Source organism: Eublepharis macularius, chromosome 5 (assembly GCF_028583425.1).
Source record: "Eublepharis macularius isolate TG4126 chromosome 5, MPM_Emac_v1.0, whole genome shotgun sequence".
NCBI lineage: Eukaryota > Metazoa > Chordata > Lepidosauria > Squamata > Eublepharidae > Eublepharis > Eublepharis macularius.
In genome coordinates this window covers 60466793-60482793 of record NC_072794.1, presented here as the reverse complement: position 1 = coordinate 60482793, position 16001 = coordinate 60466793, and the positions used below count along the sequence as shown (strand labels likewise).

Sequence of the window (16001 nt, the reverse complement as noted above, 5' to 3'; positions counted from 1 at the left end):
TTATAAAAAAAAGATTTGTATTGTTACGTTGCCCTTTAAAAACAAATAGTACAAGTCGGGAAACCCCGCAAAGATGCAGGTTGGCCAGATGTAAGATATCTAGCCAACTCGTACAGATCTCCATTAAGTTCACCTATCTTTCCAAGGTATGAGCTTTCGAGAATCAACTCTTCCTTTGTGAGGAGCTTTGACTCTCAAAACTCCTACCTTGGAAATCTAGTTGGTCTTGAAGGTGTTCTTGGACCTGGGTCTTGCTGTTTGACTGCAGACCAGCACAGCTACACACCTGAAAGTATTTTCACCTATCTTGGCTTTGTAAAAAATGTATTCAATTTTATGCTCTAGAGAGTGATTCCCAAATGGTATGTATAAGTTACCAAAGAATTTCAAGTGGGTTGCCAATTTGAGGGTCAGGATGTGGCACTAAAATTCAGGTTGCTGCAACCAAATCATATATGACCATCCATTAGATAAAATATGAAGGATCCCATAACAGGTTTCACTGGGTGATGGGCAATTGATCCTTTAGGTTAGTGCTAGATGTTTTGTGTGGGTAAAAGTTGAGGAGAGATGTAACTTTTTTGCCTTCTAAGATCCCCACATAGCCCTGGCTGAAAGTAAATGGCTGTACTAGTAGAGACAATATAGGAAGAATGCATTCCATTCTGACCTCTCCCTCAACTGCATGCGGAAGGGGGACAGTGCTCACAGAATTCTGGCATGGATGCGTACAGCAAGGCATTTCTGAGATGCTTAGGTTTGCATTTTTTTTTAAATTACCAGTACACATATAGTTTGCTTTTGTGGTCAGCTCTACTTGCTTAAATATCAGAACTCATTGAAAGACTGAAGATTCTTAACCAAGATACACATAACCCTATAAAAGTGGCTTATTTTAAGATCAACTATACAAATCAAATCAGTTGTTTGTCTCTTTGCACACATCCCAAGGTTTTTAAAGTAGAGGAGCAAAATGCAAGTAGTAAGGTACTTATAGCACATAAATATATGTTGGTCAATACCTTGCACTGCTATCATTATGACCAGTTATCATTATTATGACCAAGTTATACAATATGTATAGAATATAGTACTACTGATTCATTTGGTGCATTTGCAGCTATAATTTAATTTAATTGACATTAGCAATTCAAGATTTGTTAAATGTGAGGAAGGGCCAGATCTTCAGCTAGTATAGCTCAATGTAGTAAAGTTCCATTTGAAACAAAGGGGTCTGGCACATAAGCCCCTCCCCCCACATAGATATACTTCTCAATGTAAATCAAAAGAATAGCTAAGTAGTAATTAGTTTAAAGAACTCACTGAGAGGTTTCATGTATGGAAAAAACCAATACAAACTTCCTAATAAACTAATTTGTAAAAGAAACTTGCAAAAGTTATTCTGTTTTAGATGAGCTTTGAACATTTGGAAAGGAACATTTTCAAAAGGAACTTCATTATGATGTCAGCATATGATTTCCTTTATGTGATCCTTAAAAATTCACTTGCATTTACACGTGGAGCTATGATAATATGGAGAAAAGTATGGAATAATACACATAGTGACAGAAGATCAATTTTGTTATATATGATGATCTGATAAGGAGAGAGCTGGCTGCTCACTTCATCGCACGGTCAGACTTCCATGAAACAGTGTGACGGGGTTTGCACTCCGTTGGTTGTTCGTATTCTCCTTCTGAGCACTTCTTGCGACGCAATGTAGTTGCACAAGCGCCAAATGGTGTATCTTGAGGAGTCAAGATCTGTGTACAAAGGATACGCATGTAAGTGGTTTTGCTTCAATTAGAGTGATCACAACAAGCTGCAGAGAAAGCCTACCCAAATTTCTTTAAGGGTACAGTCACACCGCAGGCTTCAACTAAGGGTCAAACTACATGATACTCCTAACATGTGTTCGGTCACAGGTGCACAACCAGAGTCGCAGTCAGTCATACATAGGGGAAACTCACCCTAAAAAGCACTTGTTCTCCTGTGCTGCAAGGGAGCATTGCAATGGGGAAGGAGCTTCCAGTTTCCCTCCCACACCGTTTTCACCAGCAGAAAGGGCAATGGGGGGCTTTTTGCACCTTTTCTCTGATTCCACATGCCCCAAGAAGGACATGTGGAGCCAGAGAAAAGAGGCAAAAAGTGCTCCCTCCATCCTTTCCACTGGTGAAAGGATGGTGGGAGGAAAACCAGAAGTTCCTTCTCCCCTTGCCCTCACAGCACCAAACAAATGAGCTCTTTTTAAGGTGAGTTCCCCCTACATCTGGCTATGAGTCTGATCATACACCCCTGACTCAACACATGTTGGAAGTATTGCGTAGTTATGCCTTTAGTTAGCAATCATGCTCTCTCCTAAGTATTTTTAAATATTATTTTTAGTCCACCTTTCTCACTGAGATGCAGGTATCCCTGGAATTCGTACTTCAGAAGAGGAAGGACTAGGGATCTCCAACAGACCATTCTCTTAAATTTTCATGACTCTTTTCAGGGAGATAAAACTGCTGTAAGTTTATAGTTGAGAAAGGGCCTTTATTAACTTGAATTTATCACTGCTAGAAAGTCATGCATTTATATGAAGCCTTATATGTGAAGACTCTAAACACAATGCAACGGTTAGTCTCTATTTTACTCATTTCCTCTAATTAATTAATTGAATTTGCCTTTATTTCATGAGTAATATTGCTGTCATTCCTCTGCAGTGTTTTTCTTACCAATAATGAAGATTTTTCAACATATCCTGTAGAGTTACCAGTAATACAAAATAACTGCCCCTTAATTTCTGAGTAGGAAACAATTCCTTAAACAGTGGGGAAATGCTTTGAATTTGGACATGTATGTAGAGTATACAGTGACTATATCTCAATACAGATATTAGGAAACAAAGCAGATGAAAGTCTAAAGAAAGGTATAAAAAAACCTCTAAAATAGGAGTACTCTTTCCTTATTGATTTAGGAAACCGACATTCACCAGATACACTCCTCTGTAATCAAGTACTGCATTCTTTGCTCAGAAATAGTGAAGCGCTTTGAAAATCCATTCTGAAAATCCATTCTGAAAGGGTAATCGTTCATAACAGCTGATTAAGGGCTAGTTCTAGTGTATCATTGTTTTCTTCCACGAAGGAAAATATATCAAAAAATACTTCTTTGAAATGCAAAATTAGTATGGATTTTCTGCCTACACTTCCATGGATCTTCCCTGCAAAAGCTAATGGGATTTTGCCTCCTGTCCTAATGGTTTTCATATATATTCTTCCATTTATGAATAAATGCAGTGCTAGAACAGGTCTTGACAAACTAAGCTCTCATATCTCTTCCAAAACAGTTCCTAAAATTTAGGTTATAATTATTTTACATGGAGTTGAAAATGCTAGGAGAAAACACAAATGATAGCCTCTAGCATACTACCTTCAGCTGCCTGAAAGACAACTATTATTTTCCAACTTTAAAGTAGTGCTTGACACTAAGGAGGATATCTTCAGCGCAAACAACTGTTGGTTGTCTTTCCTGTCACAGTTTCCCCAAAGAACTCTGGGAATTGTAATAGGGTTAACAAGCGTTCTCTGTCAGAGAACTCTAGCTCTCCCATACAAAACTACAGTTTCTCAGGGTCCCTTGGAACAATCAATAATTATTACATCAGTTTAAGGCTAAAATATGGATTAAATATAGATCTGCCCTAAGTCTTTGTTTTTTTCCTCCACCCTACTATATACCCCACAGTAATATCCTGATGTTTTGAACAGAAATTACAAGAGAGAAGTTTCTTACCTCCTTGTCATTGCACAATCCCAGTTTGTCTAGATCTGCAACACTATAATGGATGTTGGACATGATCACTTCTACCTCTTCAATCTGGAAAAATAAAAGGTACATTATCCAGAGCTCTCAGCAATACAGTCTTATAAAGTATATCTTCATTCATTCAGACATCCTTTACAGCTGAGAGTTTAATGAGCCATTACAGGAAACATGCAATTGCTGCCACCCTGTGTCTCTTTGTCCTTCTTAGTTGTAATATTCAAGTGATGCATGATGTATGCAGTAGTACCTCATTCCCATATCTCATCACAGGTTGTTCACTGTAATGGCAAAGTGATGGACAGTATGATAATGTCACCTAGCTGTTGTGAAAAAGAGATGCAAAGTGGTTTAGATTTAACAGAGGGTTTCCACAACATTTCTCATGTTACCTATTCGGCAACAGCACAAAGTGCCCGCCAAGTGAACAGCATTTCAGGAGGCATTTGCAAAAAAATTAGGTATCATAAGACTTTTATTTTGCTTTTCCTGAAACAGACTTGGCATGATTACAGACTCTAGCTTATGGCTAGAATGCTTACGGCTACAGTATGTGCTTCCTACCTTGCAGGTACAAGTCTTAAATTTTAGCATTTTCAGATAAATAATCTCAATGATGGGAAGCACCCAGACTTACCCGGGGCCTCCTTTGCAGTCCAAAAGGGTGAAGGAGTGCAACGAGTGGTGGCCCCCAACTTCATAGGGATATGATGGCTCCCATTTACCTCTGCTTCATGCACAGCCCCAGATTCAAAATTGTTGGCCAGCTTGTGGGACAAGTCCCAGCTGGTGGACCTTGAGGGCAAAATCTTCCCTCTGGTCCAACTGCTGGGGATAAATTGCAGAGGTGGCCAGGCTTCAAACACTCCAAGTTCTCACCTATCCCACCCTCATTTTTAGGGAGTGTTGGCCTTTTGTAATGGCTCTTGGGATTTAACATTTTCTGCTTCATGGTTGCTTTTAGACTCTATAACATCTTGGTTTTATGCTCTAGGTTATTAAATCTCTGTCATAATTTTAGGAGGGACAGTTTTGGCGCTGGGCACAGATCCGGGGGCGGAGGGGGGAACAGGGCCACAAGCCCAGTTTTCCTATACTTGGGAATCCTCCTAAGGGATCTTGGGGGTGAAGCATTGCATGGACAAGCCCAGTCAGGGGCTGTCAGGGGATGCTCACTCTCAAGTGGTAGAGGGTTCCATGCAGAAATTTGTGCCCATGTGGAATCCCACAGCTTGTTATCCCTTGGTTTCCCCCTTCAGCAGGCAGGCTGAGGGATTGAGAGTATCATTGGCCAGCAGGTGGGTGGGTTCAATGCTTGGATCTGTGCCTTATGCTGCACCAGGGATCCATAAGCTGTAAACCAATAAAGGTGTGGCCTTTTCATTCCAACAAGTCATCTCTGTCTCTGTTGCCTGTCCTCATCCTTCAACACTGGACCCACAAAGACTCTTCCTATGGACTTGGAGAGCTGCCACCAACCACAGCAAACATTATTGGGCTAGGTGGCCCAATGATCTCACAATATAAGATAGCATCATAAGTTCAGGCACATGTTCAGTTCTTAGCAAGCTCTGGAATAATCCTCCATTTACTATGTACATATATAACACTTCAGTAATGTGTCAAAAAAGCAAATATTTAAAGGCAGAAATAATAATACTGGCCTGTGGAACCCTCTCCAGGATATATGTCTGAATACAGTAGACAGTCCTCTGGTAAGAAGGTGAGTAATGGCCTGTTTCAGGTGGGCCAGCAAAGGCATCTAGGGCAGCTTCATGGGCAGTTCTCCTTCAAAGAAATTCATAATAATTTCATGCTGTACAATAATCATTTTATTATCTTTTCTGTATGAACTTAAATGACAGCAATTCAGCAAACTACTACTAGAACATTTTATATTTTCACAACATGTATAACCCTCATTTCCTCCCAGTAGGGACCCCAAGAGGCTTATATCTCCTCACCTCCATTTTCACCACAAACATGTGAGGAAGGATCAGCTAAGTGCCTGTAATTGGCCTAAGGTGACCCAGCAAGCTTTCAAGGCACAGCAGGAATTCAAACCAGAGTCCCTCAGATGCTAGTCCAACACCCTAAGCACTATACAACATTGGCTCTCATGGCTATGCAATTTTGCCTTATGTAATGTATACAGTTCTAGCCGCCATATCTCAAAAAGGCTATTGTAGAGATGGAAAAAGTGCAGAAGAGGGCAGCCAAAATAATTAAGGGGTTACAACACCTTTCCTATGAGGAAAAGATTAAGAGCCTAGGATAACAGAAGTTTATAAAATTATGCATGGAGTGGGGAAAATGGATAGAGCTTTTTCTCCCCCTCTTCTAGTATTAGAACTCAGGGGCATCCAATGGTGTTGATGTGAAAAGGTTCAGGACAGACAAAAGGAAATACCTCTTTACTTAATGAATGGTTACATTGTGGAATTCACTGCCATTGAAGACAGTGATGGTCATGAGCATAGATGGCTTTAAGAGGTAATTAGACTGATTCATGGAGGAACCTTCATATTCAGAGATGCAAACCTCTGAATACTCGTGCTAGGAGGTAGCATCTGGGGAAGGCCTTTATGTCCTGTTTGTTGACTCTCCAGGATAACTGGGGGCCTCAGTGTGAAACAGAAAGCTGGACTAGATGGACCACTGTCGGATCCAGCAGGACTCTTCATGTCCTTGTGCAAAGAGGTCCCATAGGCTTTTACTGTACCATATGAAGTCATAGTCAATGCCTTCTGTGCAGTCGCCATAGCACCACTTGATCATTGTTTCCACTGACAGCACCCTGTCTCTCCTGTCTGGCAGTATGGTGTATCTATCCTTGAAGAAGTCATGAAAGCCAGATTGGGTTGTCTTCATAATTTTCAAATCCTTGATGCCAGAGAAAACATTTGGACAACCTATAATCCAAAATAGAAACAAAAACAAAATTTGCAAAGAAATAATTTCAGGCAAACAGGTGTGCTTGAGTGCAACAATAAATGCAGATAAATTAAATTATTGAGATTCCTCAGGGTCTTAATTTCCATTAATAGTAGTCTGTACTGCTTATAATTTTTCTTACAGAAATCTCGCACTAAAATTGTGGTAAAGCACTGAAGAATGTTGAGGGAAAGCTACTTGACAGACTTAGCAAAGCTCATTTTAATTTTCTTGCACAGGAGCAGAGGTCTTGCAAGTGGCTCTGGTTTGATTCAGAAGATCGTTGTGTAAGATGACGCCTTAAAATGGACTTTCCTTTGATCCTGCAACCATATATGGATTTCAACTCAGAGCTCATTTCAAATATTACAATAACAATATGATGGTGAAAAAATGGGATACCTCACCACTTTGCTAATACTTGAATTTTTCTTCCCATGTCTGAGACGTTTGTTCATCTGTTTATCAATTTGTATTCTACCATTTTGGCCTCTTAGATTGTTTGTGCTATTTTAAAACAAAAATTATAGAAATTATATAACTAAAATAGTATACTTAAGTGATCTGATTTTTAAATGTACCTCCAAAGGCATGGAAGCTTAAATAGTTTCACATGACAAGTATTGTGCTGTCTGCTGTCAGGAGGATCCTGAATGGAAATAGCACTAGATGAAGATCAATCTGACTTTCTTTGTCTCCTCTCTGCCAAAGAGGGGTTGTGATAAGAAGTAGTTTGCATTGTAAAGTATGGAAATTAAAGTGGAAAATCTACAATGAGATCCAGTGGATCCACTGAAGTAAAGAGTGAGGTCCACAGTGAGATCCCCTGAAGTAAAGTGGAAAATCTATAATGAGATCCACTGAAGTAGTCTTAAAGGTGCTACTGGACTCTTTTTGATTTTGCTACTACAGACTAACACGGCTAACTCCTCTGCATCTATGACTGACGTACAGTGGCTAATATGTTGGATAACTGGGAAGATTTGTGCCTAAATCACAGCTTCAGCCATGAAGCTCACTAGATGACCTTGGGCCAGCCAATATCTGTCAGCCTGACCGTGAGATAAACACATATGCGGAAAAACCTATCTACATCCATCTGGAGGAAGAACAGGATAGAAACATGATAAACAATAACAAAGACTGGATTCTGGATTGTTTTTTCACCTCAGACATATTGATCAAGAAGGGTTAAAACAGATCTCTCTTATCTTTCCAAACAAGGTAATTTGAAAGAAGAGGAACACCACCACCACCCCGCTTCTCTTTTTGTATAGTAAATCATTGAACAACACCTACGGCTCCTATTTCTATTCATGGCAAATGAAAGTAGAAGATATTATAGATAGAATGATAATGATAGTCTTACCGTTCAAATTCCGTTCCACTTCACAAAAGCGGACTCCTTCAGAACTATACAAAAAAGCATGGGCATGGGGGACACCATCCTAGAGATTAAGAATGAGAAACAAATTTGGTAAACAAAACTACCGTGCCTTTTGTTGAGGCTTCTAAAATGACAAAGTAAATGACAAAGTATAAGCAAATATAATATGAAATATTCAAGGCACAATCCAGCACTTCACCAGCTTCATCCCATCCCTTCCCACTGACGCCTGCATGTACACAGGACGCAGACTAGGTTGTGTCCTAACTGTGTAAGATTCACATACCTTTTCCAGGCGTTGCCATGGTACCTCCTGGATAAAGACATTGCAATATATCACATGGCAATATTGTGTGAGGAAGTGCTCACAGAGATCGAGGCCAAACTCCTCTATTGTTCTAATCTAGTGAGACAAAAGATGTGTTCAGTATCAGTTATTACATTTAGATATGTATTTAGAAAGGGTACCGTATCATATAATATGGTCAGGTTATAACACATTTTGATTAAGAGAAGCTTCCTGCTCAATACAAATGATAATCTTTATTAAACGAAACACTCTTAATACTGTATGGCAAGATGATCCACAGCTTAATTACAAGCAGATGAATTTAAAAGTTCAAGCTGAGCTCCAAAGCATTGCTCAGACTTGTACAAGAGGCTTGCACTAATCCAATGGACGTTTTGGCTTTATCTTTGAACAAGTGAACTCTACATACTATCATACATTCCTTTTGAAAATTCTCTCAGTTTATAAAGCAGATTTACAAGAATTTGTTTAAGAAAAGCAAAACTAAAGCCCCTGTGGGTAAACATACTTAGTTTCATGGTTCTCTGAATCCTGGTCCCTAGTACAATTTTATCATTTTCACTCATGTTATGTTATGAAAGAGAAAGAATTCTCCTGGTTATCAGCTGTATGCTATTTATTGTATTTTTATTCAACAAAAATCTGCTTGAAAATTCATATTGTGGCATTGAAAATATGCCATTTTATATGTTAGTGAAAATCCATTAAAAGTTTTAAAATTATATTTTAAAAATCTTCAAAAATAAGACTTAAGCTTTAAAAAACATTACCCTAAACTCAGATATTCCCGATTTTTTAAAAAATCCAAAATCATCTTCTAGATGTGTTAACTGTAGGATGAAAAAATGTTGAAAAACAATATTCCAAAAGCTGAATTGCAATTTGTCCATATTAAAATTATAATATTTGGGTGTTTTGACTTTTCCTTTTATTACTAGCCATAGATGTATTATAGCAACAGCAAATTTCATTTTCCAGTTTTGACTGACAGATGTGTAAGTCTGAAGTTACATGCTAGCAATCCCTCATAAGGCTCCATCTATATATTAAAAAGTCTTTGTGTTTGTTGGGCAAGATCATAAGGACTTTTCATCACATGTGCAATGGGAATTTTGTCCCTCCCAGATGCACACCAGCTATTTTGTTTGTGACCACAGCAAGCAGGGACAAGCAGCTTTCATCTCTCCACCCCCACCCCCTTCCTTTCACTATTTTTATCCTCAAATAGCCCCATCAAGCTGCTATGGGCTCCATTGTGAAATTACATGGAGCCAGGTAAATAAGATTTTTACAAATTAGCCAATAGTGAACTCATGGGATGATTGACAATATGAAAACAGTGGGGTCTGGGGGTGGGGGACACTATTCCTTGTGTTATTCCCCAACAAACATGAGAACTTTGTAATGTGAAGATGAAACCTTAGAGAGAAGATTTTAAGAACATTTCTGCAATCCTTTGGGAAAGTATTTTTGTTTGCCTCACTGTAAAACTGCCACACAGTTGCATGATACTCTGAGATAACTGACTTGCTGCTATGACATATATGAAATCATAACTGTAGTCCATCCATCCTCCCCTCCCTCAATTTGTCCCAAGCTCTTTTTTTTTTGACTGAGAACTTATTTTCTAATGACAGGAAGCACTTCAATACAAACTATAAAGACAGTGTCAATACAAGGCTAAACATGGTTACGCTAAAAAACATACCCCTCGGCACTTTGCCAAAGCCTGGATTGTATTCTTAATGGTGTCTGTGGGGATGACGCACGAATTGTCGCTATTCTCATATTCATTGACACTATTCAGTCTTATGTGTAAAGAGATGGTCAGTTCTTTGATGCAGTGTATCTTGCCCTCTCTTCGAATGTACAGAAGCCTCACTGCATTCTTTCCATATTCAGAATTCACATATTCCACATCCTTAGGCTGTTATGGAAACATAAAACAGTTTTCCCCATCAGACTTTATTAAAAATATAAGACATATAAAATATGAAATACATGAGGTGAACCAAATGTCTACGTCTTTATTCACAGATGGGTTAGCATATGCTTACTGTTTTACTTAGAAAATTCAAACTCCAAAAATCCCAAACCCAGTAACATGGATCGCCAGTGCAGACACTGTGTCACTTTACTTTAGGAAAGTGGGGAACTTCCTTTGAATTATTACACTGCATGCAAGTTTCTGTCTCTCTTTATTATGCAGAGCTTCTGAGACATGTTTCCAGTCATCACACTCCTTTTCTACTCCATTATCCAAATACCATCAGTGCAAGTTACTGTATCTGTCTGGCATGAGATGGGGTGAGAGATTCAGAGGTAGAGTGTCTGCTTTATATGCAAAAGGTCTCAAATATCCCTTTGAATGAACAGTCTTCCCCCATCTTTATACCACACTCTTGAGTGTCATTACCCCATCAGAATTTACTCACATCTTTTGCTATTCTATTTTGTCACTAAGGTTTAAGGTACACATGCATAGGTTTCCAAAACATTGCAGGCTAGACTCCTTTGGAAATAGCAGCTTTAGCTGTTAAATGTGATCACAAAATTTGTTCTTTTGTGAGGCAATCTGGCCAGATAACATACAAGAATTTTATCTAATAGCTGAAAAGTTGAATTAACTGAAGGAAGTAAGGGTGAAATGGCTGAAAAGTCTAATTAAGTGAAGGAACTAAGGTACCTACTATGGATGGTAATCATTTTGGCATGGCTAATTTCTGTTGTGTTTTACAGCACTTTTCAGCAGAGTGCTTTACAGCAGAACAGATCATGCAGCATTATATAGTTTATTCGGTTTACAGCAATCTTGCAGCAAAAATGATTCCATCATATACATAGTGCCTTTAGGTTGTAATTCAGTTGCATCTTATCTGTAATGCAAATGCATATACTTGACTATGCATAAATAGTAGGTACTATTTCACAGCCTGTCATTTTAATATATTGCAGCTACTGAGTAACATAGGCTGCAACTGTAAGAACACTTTCTTGGGAGTAAGCCTCGTCAGATAGAAGGGACTTACTTCTGAGTAGAGGTGGGCGCGAACAGCAATATGAACAAAAAAAAGCCATGAACAGCCCAATCTGCTGTTGGTGAACAAGCTGTTCATGAGGTTCCATTCTAAATAAACAGGTGGTCATTGCAAGCCTCGTTTGTTGCTGTTCGTCAAGCCAGACAGTCTGGCACCTGCAATCAATTCCCTTGGAAACTTAGGCAGGGATTGTCTGAACTCTGTCTGAACTCCTGCTGTTGCCCTGGAAACCCCAATCTAAGCCCAATTTAGCTTGATAGGCAGGTCTTCCTTCCAAGAGTGGTGCTCCAAATTTGTTACAAGAGAGCAAAGACTAGGGGGGAGGCGAAGGGCTGGCTTTCAGTCTTTGCAGACAGTGGAGCAGGAGAGACAGCTGCTGTTAGCATTTTGATAGAGACAGGGAGAGCGCATTGGAGCTTGAATTTTCTTTGTGTGGGGTGGGATAGGGATCTACCCCTTCAGGTTCCAGGGCTGCTGCCAGGCTCTGGAGCCAAGCAATTATTTACTATTCGTACCTTTCCTGCTGCCTGCTCAGGTAGGGTTTCTGGGAGTGGTGTGGTAGGGATCTACCCCTTCCAGTTCCAGGGCTGCTGCCAGGCTCTGGGGCCAAGCTATTATTTATTATTGGCACCTTTCCTGGTGCCTGCTCAGGTCAGGTTTCTGGGAGTAGTGCAGTAGAGATCTTGACCAAACTTGGATGATGGCTGGAGGAGAGCCTGCTGGCCCCCATGAACATCCAACCATGAACTTGTTCGTGAACAGGTCATTTTTGTAAACATTTGTGACTCCCTGTTTGTGGATGGCAACGAACATAATGTTCGGTTTTTTTCTGTTCGTGCCAATCTCTACTTCTGAGTAGACCTGCTTACAATTGCTCCCTTAGGCCCCAGATCATGGTCTAAGAGCACATAATGTAGCTACCTTATTGAAGCTTACAGGTCAATGTCTTTCCAGAAGCCCACCTGAAAACTCTACATATGCACCAACTCGAGCTCTGTAGAAGAAATGATGGTATTTGGAATTGTTGTTGGACTATGTCTTTCACCAAAAGTTCAAACAGCATCTTGACTTTTAACTCAATGAAGAAGAGGCTGTTGAAGAATAACAGTGTCGCAGCAGGAACAGAACTTGTAATAGTGATCAAGTTGCATTGGGGATCCAGCAGTGATCCTTGCTGTGCATGAGTTCATATCCTTCCCTTCCTCCAAACTCTCCCATACAGCATAGGAATGAGGAGATAAAAATGTCCTCCCCCTTGCACTGTACCGTTCAAGTCTGAGCTAGATGAACATCTTCCTAATCCCAAATCTCAGTAGGCAACACTAGCGAGGGCAATTCCACCATTGCACTAGACTGTTGAGCTTCAGAGCCACATGAGCGGTGAGCTGCTTAGCTTGCCCCAGGCTCAGCACTCTCATACAACTGTGCTCTATGGCAAAGAGATTCCCCCAATTGTTTGCCTCCCCGCAATTTATTTCGGGTCTCCACATAGTATATTATTATTGTTGTTGATTCAATTTAGTGGTTTCTTTTTGTGCTTGTAACACCCAAAGAAACAACAATCAAATGAACACTAACTTAGAAACCCAATGCAATTAAAGCAACTAATGGCATGTATCCTACCTTAGGCTGGAGGAAAGGAAATTGTTCCAGACTAAGGAGACTTCCTCCACTTGAAGTGACTCTTGTGTTGAAGGAAGAGCCACTTAAATTGGAGGAAGGCTCCGCAGGCAAGTAAAGGATTTCCCATTTGCATGGGGGTTTAAAGCAAAGGAACATTCAAAGCTGGAATCCACTACTGCAGTCGGAAGTGGAGCAATCCAAGCCACCACCTCAGCATTCGACCACCTATTTCCCCTACATGGGTAAACTAGGCCTTGGTCAGTCACTTGGAAAGTTGCCTGCCATGGTTCTAGGATTTTCTCCAATTTCTATGACCTTTGCTATGTAGATTTGGGGGAATTCCTACACGGGTGCGTGGGAGGAGGTGACATCACTCTGGGTGGTCACCTGGAAGCAACATGGCTGCATCAGTGACACCTTTCCCATATGCCATGATGACCCCCAAAAAAGTTCCCAGGGGTTGCCAGCCCTGCAGTAATTGTGTATAAAGTCATAAGAAAATTCTGTCTGCGATGTATGATCTGTGATAGTCTTGTGATGATCATTCTTGTTTTAAACAAATCAGTATGAACAAATCTGTGATGGTTTATTCAGATGTACAGTAGCCTTCAACTGTGGAACTGTAGTGCAGAACAAACATGAGTAAACCACGACAGCTTAGTGGTCCAGACTCAGGCCTGCAATAATAGAAAATGTGCAGCATGACATACTTGGAATAAGCAGCCAAAGGCAGACAAAACTAATACTTTGGTTGTTGTGGGTTTTCCAGGCTGTATTGCCGTGGTCTTGGCGTTGTAGTTCCTGACGTTTCGCCAGCAGCTGTGACTGGCATCTTCAGAGGTGTAGCACCAAAAGACAGAAATCTCTCAGTGTCCTGTAGCACCAAAAGACAGAGATCTCTCAGTGTCACAATCTGTGACACTGAGAGATCTCTGTCTTTTGGTGCTACACCTCTGAAGGTGCCAGCCACAGCTGCTGGCGAAACGTCAGGAACTACAATACCAAGACCACGGCAATACAGCCCGGAAAATCCACAACAATCATTGTTCTCCGGCCGTGAAAGCCTTCGACAATACATAAAACTAATACTTTTTATGTAGGCTTTGTACTTTAGGCTGACTTTTGGGAAGAGTGATTAAATAAGTGCTTATGGTAGATCTGATGTTTGCCAAGTCATTTTTGAAATTTTGTAAAATTTACTAATATTATTCACAGGGTCAAACTAGACATTTGAAGATAAACTACAGTTACACAAGACCCCAGTTCAGATTAGGATTAGGACAGAAGGTAGGGAAAGGTTAACCTCATTCTTACATGGTTTTGCTAATCAAAACCAGAGTACCCATGCTGTCGCTAGTTTTAAAGGAAAAAAAGACAGGTAAGTATCTTTTGCCTGTTTTTTTTCTTTACCAGTACAGGAAGCCTAGTTTTGATTTGCAAAACTTATATGCCGGTGAAAGGGTTAAATCTCTTCAACCATCCTTGAACGGAGGGTCCTTTGTGGCCTTCTTTAAGCTTTAAAATATACTGGGAAGATCCAGTCATGGATCTGTCATGGTCTTATCTACTTTGAGCTAAACTGCCAGTCTGAAATTTAAAAAGACAACTATCTATGTCACACTAAGATCAAGAGCAAAATTAAGCTTTGCTTTAGGGACAGCCATAAGATCCAATACAGAAAAAGTTAGTCAGGTCTGACTCTGAAATAAGTATCAGTTAGTTGCAAAATAATTTAAGACACACTGGGAGGGGGTTTGGCCTTGGGCTGAAGGAAGTTTCTCCAGCCTTAGGTTGGAGACTTCCTCCAACCAAAGTGGCTCTTTCATTACAGGAAGAGCCACTTAAATTGGAGGAAATCTTAGGCTGGACGAGGGCTTCAGACTTTGCTTAGTAGAGTGCTAGGATACAGGCCACTGATTTCAATGGTATTTAAGTGTCCTATCACTGAATTGGGGCCACCACCTAATACATGAAGAAAAAAATATTCTCAGTTCAATCCTACCCACTTCCCATGTCTCTCTGCTTTATAGCTATCTTGTGTATAATCTGAGTTTATATTTCAAAATTTGAGAAATAACTCAGTTATGAATATTGATTCTGCTGTATAATTTACAAATACCTTTCTTTGCCATTTTAGAAAATAGCAACATTTCTATGTTTTTTAACATTTCTACCAGAAAAATTAAAATATATACTTGTGGTACTTGTACATTTTCTGCCAGGATGCTCCATCGAGCAGCTAATGCAACAGTAATATATAAAAATTAAAATATGCAGATTAGGTATTGGAGTAGCACTTTGACTTTTGAAGAGGTTACATGAGGGCTACTTTTGTCTTTGCGTTTATATAGTAGAAACGTCAGCTAAATTTCCCATGAAACATTGATCATATGCTTAAGTCTCCAGGCTAGAGTCACCTCTTGTACTACAGGTTCTGTTTGAAAATTACTCCACCTCACATCCCAGTTTAACTGCTTTCCATAGGGTTTTTTCTCCAGGGGAGGGTGGACAGGGTTAACACCTCACCTCACCCCTCTCAAGAATTTCACTTGTGGGTAGCCTTCTCCTTGCTATGTATTTGTCTGGATATATTTATTTTTGCTTGGTAGTCATGTAGGCGGAAGTGATACAGACGGGATTCCTGCCTTTGTGAAAAATGAGATGGCTCAATTTGGCCTTGTGTGAACAACCAAGCTATAAAAGTAATTCCACACCAGTGGATATGTGGGTAATTGGCTCCCTAAACCAGAGCACTAGTAACGTCAATCCACACATTTAGGGAGCAACAATAGTTCCTGCCAATATTTTTCTACAATATTAAAGAAGTCTGTACATAAACATAACATTAAAACTGTAAATTTAACAGGAAGTTTTCTGCACAAGGAAACAGAAAATTGTGCAA

General features: G+C 39.9%; 1 protein-coding gene across 1 annotated transcript; it reads right to left on the bottom strand.

The window, feature by feature from the left end:
* Positions 1-1619: 1619 nt before the first annotated feature.
* LOC129330339 (uricase-like) lies at positions 1620-14445 on the bottom strand. The gene is made up of 9 exons (XM_054980372.1): positions 14414-14445; positions 11176-11194; positions 10147-10359; positions 8415-8531; positions 8111-8189; positions 6530-6719; positions 5472-5595; positions 3778-3861; positions 1620-1763 (listed from the first exon to the last, which is right to left on the bottom strand). Exons 1-9 carry the CDS (start codon positions 14443-14445, stop codon positions 1620-1622), a joined length of 1002 nt encoding a protein of 333 aa, XP_054836347.1.
* Positions 14446-16001: the final 1556 nt, after the last annotated feature.